We start from the raw sequence: 17,511 nt of genomic DNA, 5'->3' as shown, positions 1-17,511 counted from the left end.
CCATTTATGAGCATGCAAGAAGTTTCCCATTGCAAAATCATTTCTGGTCATTCGCAGGCTGGCTGAGGTGAGAAGCCACAGAATTTCTTGTATTTCAGTCTGTGCCCATTGCCTCTTGTCCTGTCACTGGGCACCACTCAGGAGTCTTGACTTGGTCTTCTTTACTCCCCTCCCATTAAGTGTTTGTATGCATGCATGAGGTCCCCTGAGCCTTCCCTTCTCCAGGCTGAACAGTTCCACCGCTCTCAGCCCAGAGCCTCCCAGCTCCAGTCCCTTAAACATCTTTGTGGCCCTTCGCTGCACCCACTCCAGCACGTCCACGACTTCCTTGTGCTGGGGAGCCCAAGAACAGCTACCAAGCGCTTTTTCTGGTTCTCCTCCTAACTCTTACAATATGTTGATGCAGTTCTAGACACTTAAAAAGCTTATTCTTTCTCCTCCAGCCTGTTTCCAGCAGTGTTGTCATTTGTCTGTCTACACTTAACCATGCAGGCTATTTTCCAGGGATGGTTTGTGAGCACCCATCTTCTGAGCGACCCTCTGGTCACTCTCTTGGTTCAGCTGCTTTCTTGGTTGTCACTTTGCACCTCTCATTCTAATTGTGGCTTCAGAAATACTTAATAGAAGAACCGGTTACTGCTTCTCTTTTCTAGTGATGCAGAGACTGTGATTCTCCCTTGTTGGGACCTTCTGTGCTGCACCGGCAGAGTGAGGTCACGTTGTGTGAGTGTCAGTCATGACCAAAGAATATTCTTGATTTTATTTTTCACACCACAGAAATCTTCTACTGAAACCTCAAGAAATTAATCTCTTGTCTTCATTCCCTGTCCCCAGCTGATTTCCTTTTCAGAATGTACTTTTCAGAAGATACAGGCATTAGGAACATGCAGCTCTAATTCTTGAGGTTTCTTTGCCTTCAGTAGTAGTCACAGTTCATCTGTGTGCGTTTACGTCTGCTTCTGAATAGGTTCTGCAGATGGTAGTTTAGAACTGGTCAGCGGAAGGCTTTGGAAGCACTTGCACAAGCAGTGCTGTGACTCAGAAGGTGGCATGGAGACGGTCTTTTATAGAGATTTATAGCTGATAGGAAGAGTAATGCAGCAGGAAGCCAGTCCATAACTTCTTGCTGTTGAAAAAAAAAAAAAAAGAAAGAAAAAGAAAAAAGAAGAAAAAAGAAAATATAAAAAATGCATAAAAGTAAGTATATGTACACATTGACCTTTCCAGACATTGCTGTCATCCTCCCTTTCAGCTGTCTGCCTGTCATTCTTGGAAACTCCAAACCAAAATTCTTTGTACCCTGGTGGTTTCTCCCATTGTCCCCAAAACCTGCAGTACTATCCCTAGGACCCCTTCTAATTTTCAGTCATTTACTTAAATAACAGGTCAGGATTGTGAATTTATTACGTTCCCACCAGTTTTATTGTCAAATCCCTCCACAACGATGATATGAACTGGTCCACAGCTTGCGTAAGCAGTTCAGAGCAGCTGGCTGTATTGATAAAATCAAATTTTGAGTGCCAGGCTGGGTATGAGCTGCTATTTGTGTAATGGTATATTGCTTCTCATCTCTGAAGGCTTGTCTCCTGTTGCTCTCTTCTTAAAAGACAGTTTTAGAGAGGCCTTACAAGTTGGTTTGGTCGTGTGCCTCTTATTTGGCTATATTTAGACAGAAAATACAGTAAAATAATGCACATGATTAATCAAGTGGAAACCCGTGAAGGTTTTAGGGTCACTGGTAGTGTCTCCAACTTACCTTGCGTGATCAAAACCTGTCCCTTGAGCGTCCAGGTAAGCAGATAAAGGAAACCTCACTTGAAATTAACTGAGCTGAAGATGTACTGTGGCATAAATCTGACTGCATGATGTGGTCTCCTTTCATGTGCCCAAAACCATGTGCCTGGAGACTTTGTAAAGAGAAAAAGTCAGACCCCAAGTTCTGGCTATAATTTCTGTTCCATCAGTGTAGAAACTCAGCGATGACCGCTCCTGAAGTAAGCATTAAGACCAAGAGGGTTTTTTGGCCAGGAGCAGGGGGGTGAAGCACTGCTGAGTCTCGCTGCCGCACAAAAACATTTTAAAAGATTCAAGACATATATTTAAATGGTGCCTGCTATATTCTGGCTCTTGTTTTGTGAATGCAGAAGGTCTGCATTTGGGGGCTGGCTGCTTAAATGATGAATCAGCTGTTCAGAGTTGCATGGGAAATGGGAAGCTTCTGGCTCTTGGCACGTTTCCTAAAAGCTCAGTGGGGAATGGGAGGGAGCAGAATGTATGTCAGTCCAACTGAAATGACCTGATCCAGGAGAAATCTAGGGAAACTGTAAAAACAAAGAAAAACCCCAACCAAAACCCCCAAAGAAAACAATAAAGGAAAAAGCTTGAATGCTGTGAGTTGCAACGTGCAATGTTTCTTTTCCTGCAGAGTGACCTATGGTCTCTGGGAATCACTGCTATTGAAATGGCTGAAGGAGCTCCTCGTAAGTGATTCAGTGTAAAGGTGGGGGTGTCTATGCTTTGTGAACATGTTCTGTGTTAAAATAACTCATGCTTGGCTGATGCACAGATGTGCAAAATTGTTGGTCCAGCTGTATCTTTAAAAATAATTAGACTTTTCCTCATTTGTACTTTTTTTGCTTTCTTCTTCCTTCCAGACCCTTTAAGTCTATATTTTGTTTCCTTGCCTTTATTTCCTAGGGAAAAAAAAAATTTCTTAGAGCTCTTGTTAGCATCACTTTGATCGCAGCCTGTGGGTACAGCTAAGCAGAAGTGATTGACACGTTAGCAGAAAAAAATTGACAAAAGTGGCTTTGGGTTTAGGTCACTAAAAAAAAAATAAATAAAAAAAAATGGCAGTGGGAAAAACTAGGCCTAAAGGTTGTTGGTTTGTTTGTGTTTTTTTTTTTTTACTCTGGGACTGACTTGATTCTCACAGGTTTTGGGATGAGCGCTCTATTTGCTGGTGTAATGGCTTCGGTCCCTGGCCACATTCCCAACCTAGCAGCAGGTTGCCATCGTTTCACAGCCTGCCCTCGGCTGCCAGCTGCCCCCTGCCCCCCCGGGCAGCCTCTCATAGCCATCGGGCAGCGACCGGTGGCTGCAGCCTGGATGCAAAGACCTCATGCTTTTGGTGTCTGCAAAGCACTGGCTGCCTTGCCCCAGCCCCCACGGAGCAGATGTGGTGTGATGGGGTATCTGGACACGGCTGAGAGCACGGGAGGTGAAATAAATTATAGTGTGGCCTAAGCTTGGGAGCATGTAGGCTGTATTTAAAAAAAAAAAAAAATAAACAAAACACTCTTGGCTGTTCTCCCATCAGACTTGGTTTTTAGCAGCACTGAGCAGCCAGCTGGAGTTCAGCAGCACTTTCAGACACGGTGCTTCAGCCTGGCTGAGGCTGAGTCCTGAGACACGAGTCCATGGGGAGCTTCCTTAGAGAGAGGCTTCGTAGCTTTGCATGCTGATTCCTCATGACAACCTGTATTTGATGATTTCACTAGCTTTTTTCAGGAAAATGCCATGGTTTATGTTCTGTTGCATTGTGTTTTGTTTACTGTAGTGCAACAGTGCTTGGGACCCATAGCTGGAAACCGCACTTCTGCACACATGCACGCACGCACACACACACACACACACAATACCCTGTCCCCACTGCATCATGCTATTGAAAATACAAAGGAAAAAGTCAAAAAACAGAACCCAGATGTGATAAACTATAGCAGGTGGATTCAGGGGCAGAGAAATTAATAGAAAGCAGTGAAGGCTTTACCAGACACCAGTCTTCTCACTTTTACGAGTTCTGTAATGCTGCAAGTCCATTCCTGTAAAGAGAATCACTGCTGAGCATCTGTGTATCATATGAAATCAGCCTCCATGTAGTTCCTATCAGTTGTCATTCAGTAGCTCTGTTTTTTGAAGGAAGACCTCTGACCCTCGATATTTCTCCATGACAGATGGAGCACACTCGTAATTCCATACAAAAGGCCTGGGGCAGATGAGATGTGACGGTATTTATTTTCTGCAGAGTTCGTTGTAGCTTCAACTTCCCACAGCAGTAACACTGAAGAGAAATACATTGGGCTGGAGAGAAATCAGCATGTGAATGCATGACTAGAATCTGTTGCAGATTGTCTAATCCTGGTGCTCATACTCCTGAAACACAGGATAGATGAAATGTGTGCTCAGTCATTACGCTCTGTGCCAGTGGTGCAGTTCGGGAGCTCTCCCTTTTGCATCAGATTTCTTTCATCCTGCATTTTCTCTTATGCCATGAACAAAGTAGCTAAGAGTTTGTTTAAAATTTAGTTTATCATTTATGCGAGCCGTAAGCCAGACAGGTAAGTATTTCAATCCCAACTTTAACTTCTGTTCATACAAAAACGCGCTTTGGTGAATTAGAGAGGTAAGCTTTTTTCACATCCTCCTGAAGCCTTATATATAAAAAATATGAAGAAAGTTATACTTGTTCCTGCCATGTAGCCCTTCTTACAAATCTCTCTAACTGGCAATAACAGCATATTGTCGTGAAAGATTTCTGTGTGCTCAGAGACTTTATTTCTTGGCTGTAGCCTGAATTTGGTTGACTAACGGCGTGAATCTGTGGCAGATGCTGTGCTGTTGGAAGTGGCAGTGTTTGTGGAGGACTGCTCCTCTCTGTCAGGAGAGCCAGGCTGGGTCAGCACGGCCAGGCTGTGGGGGGGGCGCGGGGGGACATGCACCCTTCAATAGCCTGTGGTTTTCTTTGCAGCCCTGTGTGACATGCACCCCATGAGAGCGCTCTTCCTCATCCCGCGGAACCCACCCCCAAAGCTGAAATCCAGAAAATGGTAAAGAGATGTGTGAAAACTATTTTTTGCTGCACTGGGCTTAGAAGGATTTTGAGCTCTCTTGTCTGGAGACAGTGATCTTGTTAAATCCTACAGTGATCTACGAGGTCTTTCCTAGGCTCTTTCTAGTGCTGGGTTAAGACAGAGGCGCAGGCCTTTGGGAACAACTCCTTTCTTTTGGACTGCAGCAGTCATTGCAGTTGCTAAAATTCAGTGTGGGTGGCTGACATTGCAGTTGCTGCAAGGCTTAGATGGGCTGATGGGGTCAGTGCTTCATCCAAAGGCAGTGTGGGGCTAACGGCAGTCACTGTTGCCTACAGAGAATTATTTTGTCTTTTAAATGAAGTGCATGAAGAAAATCTTCACTATATCAAAAGGCTAAAGAAAGAGTTGCGTTGGTGACATTGTGTTTTGGTAGATCTGGATGTAAATCCAGAATAACTCCACTGAGAGAGGGTGGTCGGGGTGGAGGTCCCCATCATGCGTCCTCAGCGCTGTGCTGGTCTCAGGAGGCACAACAGTGGCAAAACTCAAGTTGTCTCGTGCCGTTCCAGTGTAAAAGGAAACTTTGCAAAGTGAGTGGTTTCCACCACTTGGGTAGTGTTTGGTGCATGAGTTGAAAAGGATTATTGGTTTTCTCCACTTTTCTTTTTCAGGTCAAAGAAATTCCTAAACTTTGTTGAAAGCTGCCTTGTAAAAAATTATTTGCATCGTCCATCCACTGAAACCTTGCTTAAGCATTCTTTCATCCGAGACATGCAGAATGAACGGCAAGTACGCATCATGCTGAAAGACCACCTGGACAGGACCAGAAAGAAAAAAGGAGAAAAGGGTAACGTGAAAATAGCAAAATAAAAGGCACGGTAGGGAGTAGGTCCTCTTCAGATTTGGGCAGCAGCTTGCAAAGCAGATGCAACTGAAGTACTAGAGGAATACCAAGAGAACTGTGAGAAAAGTCTTGTCCTTGATTGTAGTGGGGCTGTTTTGAAGGTCTCTTTGCCAAAGCCCAGGTCCTTAATGGTGTTTAAGTGCTAAACTCTTTGGAGCCTGACTGACCCTGGCTCACTGAGAGCGACCCTAATGCTAACGTGAGCAAAGAGTCCAAGTCAAGTCTAGGTCCAGGTAATGCTCAGCGAGTGTTTCCCAGTCTTCTAGTTCGTCTGTCTGTCCCCGATCCATTTAATTTCCTGTTGCATCTCCATAGCATTTTAGCTTGTGAGTTCTTTGGGGGCAGCAGTGCTCTTTAAGCATTTTGCGGTGGAGTGCACAGAAGAGACCTCGAGAAGGCCTCCAAGCTCCTGCAAAACACAGATGGGTACAATGAATCATCTGCTTCACAGGGTGGCTGAAGAGGAAGAGGGAATCTGGGTTTGATCCAAACGCTAGCCTTGCTCTCCAGAGCAAAACCTGGCAGGAGCAGTGCTGGAGTGGGGCTGGTGTTGGTGTAAATGCCTGTGCACAGCAGGCTGAGGGCTGTGCACAGTGCGGGGCGAGGTGCAGCCTGTCGAGCACGGATTTTCCCTGCCCTCTCTCCCCTCTTCCTTTCCTGTGTATTTTATCCTGGCCGTGGCACTGTGAAGATCAATGACTGCGAGGGCAAACTCTGAAAGCACTGTACAGCTGGAAAGTGACTTACAAACTCCAAGTATTGATTTGACAACAGGAGAATTTGTGCCTAAATGAAATTGCTGTTGCGGTGTAGATTTACTGACTCCCAATAGTAGCTGCGCATTCCACCACCTCTTCCAGTTCAGAATCTCAAAGCACGTTGGAATGGCAGGACAGGGTTTCTCAGAAATGCCCGTGGGGAGGGTGGGGGGGTGGGGAATGCAATGATAACAATCAGTTCTTGACAGATAGTTATATTTTGACATGAAAAGTGCTGTTTTTAATCAAAGCTGCCCTGAAAGGGAGAACAATGTGAAATTGCCAGATTATACACTTCAAAATAGTGACTTCAAAAAACCTGAAGTCCCCCTTCAGCGTGCCATATAGCCAACATCGCAGATTGGGACCAGTTTGAAGTTATCCCTTAAAAGCTGTCTTCAGATTATCTTGAAGAGAACTGGAAAAGTATGGGTCAGCTTCTTCTGAATCGCTGTGCTAAAACTAGCATTTATTCATTATCCCTGTTTCTTCTTTTTTTTTTAATTATTCACTTAAATATCAAAGGAAACCTGGATTTACTGGAGGCTGCAGCTTTAGCGTGCAGCAGGTATACAACAGCAGAGCAGGGCAGTCCAAGCCTTTTATGTCCTGTCTAAATTTCTTTCTGAAGAACCCCTCTGCTGGTGTGGTTATGGGGGTTGGATTTCTCTGTGGGTTTAGCCTAATTTATTTCACATTATGGAAATAGGTTAGTTTTGCAAAACCAATACAATCAGTCAAGGGAAAAGGTGGGAGTGTGTAAAGGGGCTGCCCTGAAACATTATCTGAACTAGATTTTGAATTTATGTACGTGGCTGTCTTGTCTCCCCTCAGCCTCCCAGTGCAACCTGTGGCTTTTAAATTCCTTCAGTTTAGGTTGAGTGCTCAGAAATGAAGTTCAAGATCGTATCTTAAATAACAGCATCCTCCACTGGGGTTTGTTTATTGTTCTCTTTGTTGTTTGGGTTTTTTTTTAGAAGAAACGGACTATGATTACAGTGGAAGTGAGGAGGAAGATGACGAGCTGAATGAAGATGAAGGAGAACCAAGGTTAATTTTATTACTGGAATAGAAATTGTGACTGCCCCAGCTGTTCTGATTGAAGGCAGCCCTCGCCAGCTAGAATGGCCTTTTTAGCTTGCTGTGAATCCCCTGTTCCCTGTGTCCCCTCTGGCAGCTTTACCTGTTTTGTAGCTATCAAACGTAACTGCTGAGTGTAAGATGTTTGTAATAAGCTGCTGCTTAGTTCCCTGCAGTAAGGAGGAAACTCTCAAATGAAGGATCCGACAGTCAGCTTCAGGCTGTTTTGTAGCACAGTAAATGTGGATGTATAGTCAACGTGCTGGAGATTTGTCAAAACATCTTCATTTGCTAACAGGGGACAACAAGCAATTCCCAGTGCACCTTGTGTTCTCTCTTTAATGTTATGTTTGGTCATGTAGAAACCTCCCCTTTGTTTCAGCTCCATAGTCAACCTCCCTGGGGAGTCAACTCTCCGTCGTGAATTCCTGAGGCTGCAGCAGGAGAACAAAAACCGTTCTGACCCGCATCGCCAGCAGCAGCAGCTGAAGGACCAGGAGAAATACAAGAAGCAGCTGCAGACAGAGCGACAGAAACGGATCGAGCAACAGAAAGAGCAGAGGAGGAGGCTGGAGGATGTAAGGACTGCCTTGTATCGTTGTTCCATTTCTTATCCCAAATAAAAAATGTGCCTGTAGAGTAGGCTTTGAAAGGCGAGAAGGGGCTGTGTTAAATTGTGGGCACAACCTGGATTTAGTCTTTCAGCTTTGGAGAACTGTGTCACTTATGAAATGGGCTCTGCCCTTTTCCTGCTGACAACCTGCCCGGAGCTTTGGGAGTGGAAGAGGAAGGGCATTTTGCTTGTTCGGTGGTGGAAGCCCAGGCAGATGGGATGGGAGATCCTGAATTCTTTCTCATGTGCGTTGCCCAGTTTGGAGTCTCTGTCTGATCCGCAGTCCTGGCCCTGCTTCTCTTTAGGATGTTACAAGATAGCTGCTGCCTTTCCAGCTGTCTGGCACGCTGTGGTGTTGCAGGCATTCCTTAATCACCAGTGTCCCTTCTCATGAGCATCTGACAAAATTCAAGCATTGTGCAAACACTCCGGAGCTGGCATTTGTGAAGCGTAGTGCTGCTCCAGCAAAACAGGGGGACTCTGAAAAAAAAACCCCTTCCTTCTCTAAATGACAGGAAGACATTTGTTATTAGGTTAGCTCAGCTGTCACAGAGATCTCACATGCTTGCTTAAATAAATGGCAAATCTGCCCTCGGCTCCTAAAAGGGGAAGGGTTTCACTTCAGGTTTGGCAGTCGTTGTGGTGGCAGCTTGTGGCTCTCTGCTGCTGTGCGGTGTCGGGGATCCCCGGTCAGTGAGTGCCTGGCACGGAATGGGCCTTGTGATTAACCAGCGCTGCCTAAGTAATTGGTGGGTACCCGAGTAAAATAAGCAACATTATTCCCTGGCTCTCTTCCAGCACCAGAGGCGAGAGCAGGAGCTGCGAAGGCAGCAGGAGTGTGAGCAGAGGTGGGCAGAGGCTAAGGCTCTTCAGAGGAAAGAGGAGAGGTGTAGAGAAGACAAAAGGGCTGTGGAAGATGAACGGTTCACAGCTGATGGACAGACGAAATCAGAAAAGAAGCAGGTATGAAAAGTGCTTACTGACAGCAGTTTGCAGCGCCCCATTCCTGTAGCTGATGCCTTTCTCTGTTCCGTGAGCGTGTTCCCATCCTCTGAGTCAGAGACCAGAGAGGGACTTTTTTAATGCATTCACTGCCTCTTGTCCTCAGATTCGGCCTTCTTTTGAGTTAACTTACATGTTACTGAGTCATCCTCCTTATCTACAGCAATGACGCTGCCTCTCCCGCTTCTGTCCCTGCCACCTCTCCATACTGAAATGGTCTTCAGTCACTTAAATCAGATTGAAAATATCTTTATCCTGAAAGCTTCCTCCATCAGCTCAACCTAAGCTTAAATCTCCGGTTTCTGTTTGGGTTGTGACCAGGACCGTTTCTTTTTCACAAATAAAAAGTGGAGCAGAGGTTAATTTTAATGCTGAAGTCTCATTGTCAAGTTTTAGGAAAAGTAAAAAGAAAACCTAAGATTTCCTGATGTGCTGTCTCAAAAGCCAAACACAGAGTGTTTAGGGTCACTTTATGCTTCTTGTTCCTTGGGGTTGTGGCTTTTCTGTCAGCCCTGCTGGAACTATGCTTGCTTTGTTCCTTGAAAACAAAGTTCCAGTGGTCACCTGAGTGGTCCTCCAAAGCACTGTTCTCTCTGCGGTTCATCACTCTGCTTTCAGAAGGTGGAGGATGTGCAACACAGGAAGGTGCATCGAACTCTCCCCAAAGATCAGACACAGCTGCTATCTCTCCAGCATGACCACAAGCAGAAGAAGAAGGAGCCTTTTAAAAGTTCAAATTCAGCAGTGCATCCTCCATCAAGCAGCACAAGCGAAGAGGTACTGTCTTGGCCAATGCAGCGTTTTGGTGCTTTGCAGTTTGTGATACTGTGGTAATGCAGAAGCAGAGGACAGGCTGATCTTTAAACCTAAATCTGGAGCTTGACCTATGTTTTACTGCACGGTTACACTATGGTAAAGCCTTTGGTTTCCATTAATGTAGAGTATAAGGGAAAGGAAAGGTTGCTCTGTCACTTCTACTGGAGTTCAGAGAAGTTTCTAGCTTTACTGCAGTTTAACAGATGTCTTTGATGTTAGGGTTCACATAATTGACCCAGATACAGAATGGCATCGTGTCTCCCAAGCACAGATCTCTGTACCCCAATGTCAGGGTGTGTTGCTTTTTCTTGTTCTTTGTCCCCCAGGCTTTTAGGTAGGTAAGATATGATGGATCGGGGTAGCACATGCAGTCCTTGATTAAGCGTTGTAATCCATTTCACTCTTGCTAACTCTGAAAGTTTTTCTGCCCACCAACTTGCTATGCTTACTGTTATCATATTGTGAAAATCTACAGATCCATTTCACATACATTATCTCATCATTCCTAGCACACTTTTTTTTTATGTTAATCCCAGCATGTGAGCCCTGTTCTACAGCTGGTGCTGTGTTGTGTTCCTAAAGTCTGGGTCAACTTAAAAAATCTCAGCAACTCACAGGTGCCTCCTTGGGTGGCTGCGTTTTAAGCAGACCAGTGTGTGCACTGCTCTCTGCATTCATGGCAAAACATCTTCCCAAAATACCCAAGGAAAGGTGTGAGGAGAGCTCATGCACATGTATGTAGGAGGAATGCAGAGTGCTGCTGTTTAGCATTGTGCTGCGGTCTTTAAGCAAAAGCCCTCTTTGTCACCTCTCTGTGCGTGTATGTGTGCATGCGTGTTGCACCTGGGTCCCTTAGCTGAAGTTTTCGGTTTTGATAAACAGTTAAATGCAACTGCTAGGATTGTTGGAATGATGAATTTTAATAACTGAATAGTGTCTGCATGCAGCTAAGCAGCAATATGAAATCAGGGAAGCAAAAGATATTAAGCTCCTTGTTAGAGCAGCAGTTTGTAAAAACAAGAATAAATCTGTTTGAAGTACAACTTCATTGTCAAAAACCCGAATGCCCTAGCTCCAAAGGCTTCATTGCTTTGAATCATTAAACAAATTGTTAGGAAATCTGAATGAACTCCTCTTGAAATCAGTATTTGTTTGATGGTGGAGGACTGGGTCTTATTCCAGCTGGGGAGTAAACTGGGTATGGACAGAGAAGTAAACTGCTTTTGCTAAATACACAACATCAAAGTCCATAGAAACGCTTTGCCTTTGCTAGGCTTTCGGTGGATGGGAAGAAAATTCAACTCAATTGAGTTAATTTCACTTTCTTTTCTACTTCATTGTAGTTAGAAGTCAAAAGAACTGCAGAATGTCAGCTTAAGTACTCATCTCTGGGTTTGGCATGTGTTTGTAAATGACCCCTCTGTAGCAAGTGAAATGTATTATGGAATTCAGTGTGCAGTCCCTGGTAGCTTAACATAGTGGTGAAATTAAATAACACTAGTTGCAGGTAAAGTGCTGCCTGCATTTTAGGTTCATAGCACGAGGCTGTTGTCATTATGGCCACCATAATATACTCCAGTTTTAAAGGATAAATTATTTTATCATACATAAATGTAATTTATGTAATCGCAGAACTTCTTGGAAGTCACGGATCCTTCCACTAAGATCATAATTAGTGTTACAGGATTGCATTTTTTGGTTGAAGTTTGAGACTTCATAGTTTTGTCAGCAATCATAATTGTTCACAACAATTTTAAAATGCTTTCAAGTTTTGCCTGTTTTTAACAGTGATAATTCAGTGAACTTGTTGATAGTGGTCTTTCCCGGTTTATTAGCCAAAGAGATGCTAGTTTCTCTGTTGGGAGAGATCTACCGGGGGTAGGGATAGCCTGCTCAAGAGTGAGATTGCACACTTTTTAAGGCTCATTGGCATTTGGAGAACCAATTATTGATATACCAAAACTCCCCAGAATTACTGTTGGATTGAGGCATTAAAAAGAAACAAAAAACCCCTAAAGCCCTCCAAAGCCTCAAGTTTAGTATTTGGGGCCACAGAACCCTTTCTTTGGGAGTTCCTTGACTTTGCCATTGCACTCGTCCTGTGGCAGGCAGGTCAGGGTGGGTTTCCTCTGGTGCCTGCAGATGGGAGCTTGCTCTGGGCTGTGTCTGGTCCCACCTGCACCGGAGCTCATGAGCTGAGAGGCAAGAACTCCTACCTCGGGCAGCACCTGGTTGGGGCTGGTATCGGTTCTGGGAGCCCAAAGTGTCGGCTGCATGGGTTTCCATGTGGATCATGGCATAGTGCATGCAAGCACCCTTTGGGCACAGAGGCAGTATGTAAATTATCTTATCTAGCTTTTGCATTTTCTCGCTTGCTTATGGTGAAATTTGCCTTTCATTAGTAGGAGTTGCAAGTAATAAAAATCTGGCCTCAAGAGTAGTAAAATAATCAAGTTCACTGGGGCTAGAACATCATGGTATTTGGCTGTGGTCGCTTGTTTTAATAAGGGTGTGTGTGTGTGTGTGTGGAGTTTTTTTCTGGTGTTCTTTTTTTCCCCCAGTTGAGATCTGTGAGACTAAGTGGAATAATTTTCCATCTCTTCAGCAGTTTCCTAAGCCGTGTTAAGAACACACTTACCTTCCTGACGTAGGCACAAGCATCCAGATATAGTGAGAGATACCATTAAGAATGCCCACCCAGACACAGATAACCATGTGGGTTTATGGCATTAATCTCTAGTTTTCTGTGCCAAGCTGTTTCTGGGCTGTTGAATCAGAGGATACGCTAAAGGCTTTACGCTAGAGAATTGCAATTAGTCATGTTGAATGGAACTGGAACGAGTAGTGGGATCAAAACCACAGGATAAAGATTTTTGTAATGAGCAATGCCCTCAGGAAATAAAAGGACCTTTATTCCTTCTAGATCATGTTCCTTAGTCCTTTCCCCAGTACAAGTAACATACCAAAAGACAGAGTGTTAAAAGTGTTTTAAAGGAGAAAGCAACATGCAGTAATGTCAGCGTTGTAGAAGGGGGTAATAAATGCACAGCAAAACAGGCAGCATGTTTTCAACGATCAGTAGATGCAGACAGGTGATTCCTCCCAGCTAAAATCCCAGCCTGCAGCAAACGGAGCAATTCAGGCCCTTTTCCTTGCTGCAGTATGGAAACTTGGTGGGAAAGGGAAAGTTGCAAATGGGGTGGCAGTAATGGTTTGCGTTGTGCCAGGGCTGTCTGCTCCCTGATGGAGAGGTCTGTCGGAGCCGACACACACCGTGCTGCTGGTGGAGAGCACCCAGGCTGCAGAGCCTGAGGCTCGGTGTGCAACACGCTGCTGCTTTTCTCCTTCCCAGGCCGAGGACCGAAAAAAGAAAAGTGGCAGCATCCAGCCTTCCCTGCAGTGGCCAGCGGCGCTGGGGCACGACGCCGCGCTGCACGCCAGGATGGGCTCGGGCAGCAGTTCCAGCCCTTGCACCCCCGCGCCACAGAGAGCCGTGTTGGTACAGGTACGGTACTGCTGCCCCGGCGGGGAGCGCACGGGTGGTCCCTAAGCAGAACAGTCCATCGGAAATCTGATTGCTTCCCTCCTGGCACAAATGAGGACTGTGCAAACCAGCTCAGGGGCTTTTTTAGTGCCACCACGTGCTGCTAAATTATATGTGGAATTATACTTGGGCACTGCAGATCAGGATTAGATAATAGTTATTTTTACGTACTTGATGCCTGATTGTCGATTCCGTGATACTCCTTTTAGATGTTTCGCAGAAAGCCTGAAGGACTGTGCCGTTGCAGTCCCTGAATGATGTATTACTTCCATAGCGCCATAAATACATGTGGCACTTTAAAAAACAAGTCCAAAGCCAGAATTTTTATCCCTGAAGACCATATAAACAAGCAAGACTGTTAGTGATCTTACGAAATAAACTACAAGTATATGGAGATGCACTAAGGACCAATGCAGAGCTAGATGTTGCCTGTGGATAGAGCCCAGAAGGTTTGTGACTTGAAAAATTTCAGTATTAGAGGTAGCAGTGGTACCTGTACAATAAAAGCACTCTGATAAAAGTTCTGCATTGGAAACCTTCGCACAAAACATTTTAGCTCCTGCTATTTCTGCCAGCTCTGGGACAGGTGATTCAGGCTTCCTCCAGTGTGCCCAAAAACTTGGCTCCCTTTCAACATCCCACTCTTTCACAGTGTGTGAAATAAGTAGCTTAGTCTGCAGTTGCTTTTTTCTCCAGCCTCTTGGGAAGGGACTGTAAGCATGTGTGAGCAAAAGAAAACCAAGACAGCCAGTAGAAATGGAATAAATTCCTGTAAGCATGAGCACAGCTCATTCAAGCTGGAAATCTCCACTTGCTTTAAAAACATGCAGTGGCAGGAATAATCTTACTGCCTTTACAGTTCCCCACAGCACTTTGTTTGTGTGTTCATTCCTTCCCTCAGCTAGGATATAAGCTCATAGCACTTGTGTTCTTGGCAGCTGTGGTTTGTGCTGGACTCCTGGATGGATGGATGGATGTACACCTTCTGATCCATCTCTCCAGTTGCTTCTGTGGGATTTAGCTGGTGGTACTCACAGCAGAATGGCATTCGGATCAGGCTTAGGCGTTGTTTGTGTGCTGCTGTGGTGTCTTGTGGCCTCTTTTGCTTGTGTGTTGGATCTTGGATCCAAGGGGGAAGGTCGGACCACAGAGGAGGGTGCATTACTAGTTTCAGCTCGGCTGCTTCACTGCTGAGCCCTGGCAGCAGGGTGGGCCTGTGGACTTCTTTGAAGCTACCTGCAATTATGGGTTATTACTGTGAGGTTAGGTTGTATTATCCCAAGCTTTTCTTAAGCTCATTGATGGCTGCTGAAATTTTGTTTGGCATGAGCTTCTGGTGAACACCCACATGGAAGATCATAGCGTCACAGAATGGCTTGGGTTGGAAGGGACCTTTAACACCATCTAGTCCAACCCTCTTGCAATGAGTAGGGACATTTTCAACTACCTCAGGTCACTCAGAGCCCCATCCAACCCGACCTTGAATGTTTCCAGGGATGGGGCACTTACCACCTCTTTGGGCACCCTGTTCCACTGTTTCACCACCCTCATCAGAAAAAATGTCTTCCTTACACCTCGTCTAAATCTACCCTCTTTCAGTTTAAAACCATTACCCCTTGTCCTATAGCAGCAGGCCCTGCTAAAAGGTTTGTCCTCATCTTTCTTGTAAGCCCCCTTTAAATACTGAACAGCCACAATAAGGTCTCCCTGGAGCCTTCTCTTCTCCAGGCTGAACAACCCCAACTCTCTCAGTCTGTCCTCATAGGAGAGGTGCTCCAGCCCTCTGATCATCTTCATGGCCCTGCTCTGGACTCAGTTCAACAGGTCTATGCCTTTCCTGTGCTGAGGACTCCAGAGCTGAACGCAGCACTCCAGGTGGGGTCTCACAAGAGCAGAGCAGCGGGGCAGAGTCACCTCCCTCAGCCTGCTGGCCATATTTCTTTTGATGCAGCCCAGGATACGGCTGGCTTTCTGGGCTTTGACTACACATTGCTGGCTCATGGGCAGTTTTTCATTCACCAGTAGCCCAAGTCATTCTCCTCAGGGCTGCTCTCAAACCCACCATCCCCCAGCCTGTATTGATACCAAGGGTTGCCCTGCCCCTTGTGCAGGACCTTGCACTTGGCCTTGTTGAACTTCGTGAGGTTCACATGGTCCCACTTGAAAAGCTTGTCCAAGTCCCTCTGGGTGGCATCCCTTCCCTCCGGCATGTCCACTGCACCACTCGGCTTGGTGTCATCTGCAAATTTGATGAGGGTGCATTTGATTCCATCACATCATCGATGAAGATATTAAACAGTACTGGTCCCCACTACAGACCCCTGGGGGACACCACATGTCACTGATCTCCAGCTGGACACTGGGCCATTGACCACTTACTTTCTGGATGTGACCATCCAGCCAATTCTTCATCCACTGAACAGTCCACCCATCAAATAAATAACTCCCCAATTTAGAGACAAGGATGTTATGGGGGACTGTGTGAAAGGCCTTACAGAACTCCAGACAGATGACATCTGTAGCTCTTCCCTTGTTCACCGATGCAGTCCCTCCATCACAGAAGGCCACTAGTTTGGTCAGGCAAGACTCATCCTTAGTGAAGCTGTGCTGGCTGCCTCAGATCACCTCCCTGTCCTCCATGTGCCTTAATGTAGCTTCTTAGGAGGCTCTGTTTCATGATCTTCCCAGGCACAGAGGTGAGACTGACAGGTCGGTAGTTGCTGGGGTACTATCTACCCTTTTTAAAAATGGGTGCAATGTTTCCCTTTTTTTTAGTCACTGGGGTCTTCACCTGACTGCTGTGGCTTTTCAGATGTCATGGAGAGTGGCTTGGCGTGTACCTCAGCACTCTGGGATGCACCTCATGAAGTCCCGTAGATTTATGTCTGTTAGGTGCCTCAGGTGGTCTTGAACTTCATCTTCTCTTACAGTGGGAAGGACTTTGCTCCCCCCATCCCTGTCTTGAGGTCCATCCACTCAAGAGGTGTGGGAAGGGAGGTTACCAGTGAAGACTGAGGCAAAAATGCTGTCAAATACTGTCTCCTTGTCCATTGTTACCAGTTTGCCAGTCACATTCATCAGCAGGGGTACCCTTTCCTTGACCTTCCTTTTCTGGCTGACGTCCCTATAGAAGCCCTTGTTGTTACTTTTTTGCATCCCTTGCCAAGTTCAGCTCCATCTCTGCCTTGACCTTCCTGACCCCATCCCTGCGCAACCAGGCAGTGTCCCTGTACTCCTCCCAGGATACCTGTCCCTGCTTCCACTGCCTGCGCATTTCCTTCTCGCCCTTTAGTTTGACCAGCAGGTCTCAAGTCAGCCATGCCAGTCTCTTGCCTTTCTTTCCTGATTTTTTATACCTGGCGATCAGGAGCTCTTCTGCTCTATGGTAAAGTGTGCTGGAAGATCTGCCAGGTCTGTGTTGCTCTCTTGTCCCTGAGAGCAGTTTCCCGGGTGCCCTATTGACTAACTCCTTGAGCAGCTGGAAGTTTGCTTTCCTAAAATTCAGGGTCCTGACTTTACTCTTTACCTGACCTGTATCCCTCAGGACTGCAAACTCCCCCAGGGCATGATCCTGCAGCCCAGGCTGCCTCCAGTCGTGATGTCGCCAGTTAGCTTGCTTGCACTGGTGACGAGCAGGTCCAGTGTCGCATCCCCTCTGGTAGGGCTGTCTGTTACCTGCCTCTAAGAAGTTATCCTCGATGCATTCCAGGAGTCTCCTGGCTTGCCTGCAGCTCACCATGCTACTTTTCCAGCAGGTGTCGGGGTGGTTGAAGTGCCCCAGCAGGATCTGGATAGTGCCTTAAAAAACAAGATATAGAAGTGCCTTAAAAATCATGTCCTCAGCAGCAGCTCCATTTACCAACCATGTCAGCGTGTCCTGAAGCAGCCCTCCTCATAGCATCGTTCTCGTGTTCTGCCTTTTTCTCAGGCTGTGCTTTGCAAAGCGCTCCCCAGCTGCTCCTTCCCCATAGCCAGGGTCCTCA

The 17,511-nt window shown here is 46.0% G+C and overlaps 1 protein-coding gene across 6 annotated transcripts in view; it reads left to right on the top strand.

Moving 5' to 3' along the window:
• Window positions 1-17,511, top strand: part of NRK (Nik related kinase) — a 108,212-nt gene that overhangs the window by 48,272 nt on the left and 42,429 nt on the right. For 3 of the 6 annotated variants that reach the window (XM_080365655.1, XM_080365654.1, XM_080365651.1), the window contains exons 8-15: window positions 2,426-2,480; window positions 4,748-4,826; window positions 5,483-5,658; window positions 7,451-7,523; window positions 7,936-8,131; window positions 8,965-9,129; window positions 9,787-9,945; window positions 13,337-13,489. In XM_080365655.1, the coding sequence (XP_080221781.1) occupies window positions 2,426-2,480; window positions 4,748-4,826; window positions 5,483-5,658; window positions 7,451-7,523; window positions 7,936-8,131; window positions 8,965-9,129; window positions 9,787-9,945; window positions 13,337-13,489 (1,056 nt within the window). The remainder of the gene's footprint in view (window positions 1-2,425; window positions 2,481-4,747; window positions 4,827-5,482; window positions 5,659-7,450; window positions 7,524-7,935; window positions 8,132-8,964; window positions 9,130-9,786; window positions 9,946-13,336; window positions 13,490-17,511) is intronic. The other 3 variants (XM_080365653.1, XM_080365652.1, XM_080365656.1) reach the window with 3 other exon arrangements.

Source organism: Falco punctatus, assembly GCF_963210335.1.
Source record: "Falco punctatus genome assembly, chromosome: 15".
In the NCBI taxonomy this organism is placed as follows: domain Eukaryota; kingdom Metazoa; phylum Chordata; class Aves; order Falconiformes; family Falconidae; genus Falco; species Falco punctatus.
This window is presented reverse-complemented; position numbering and strand designations above follow the sequence as displayed.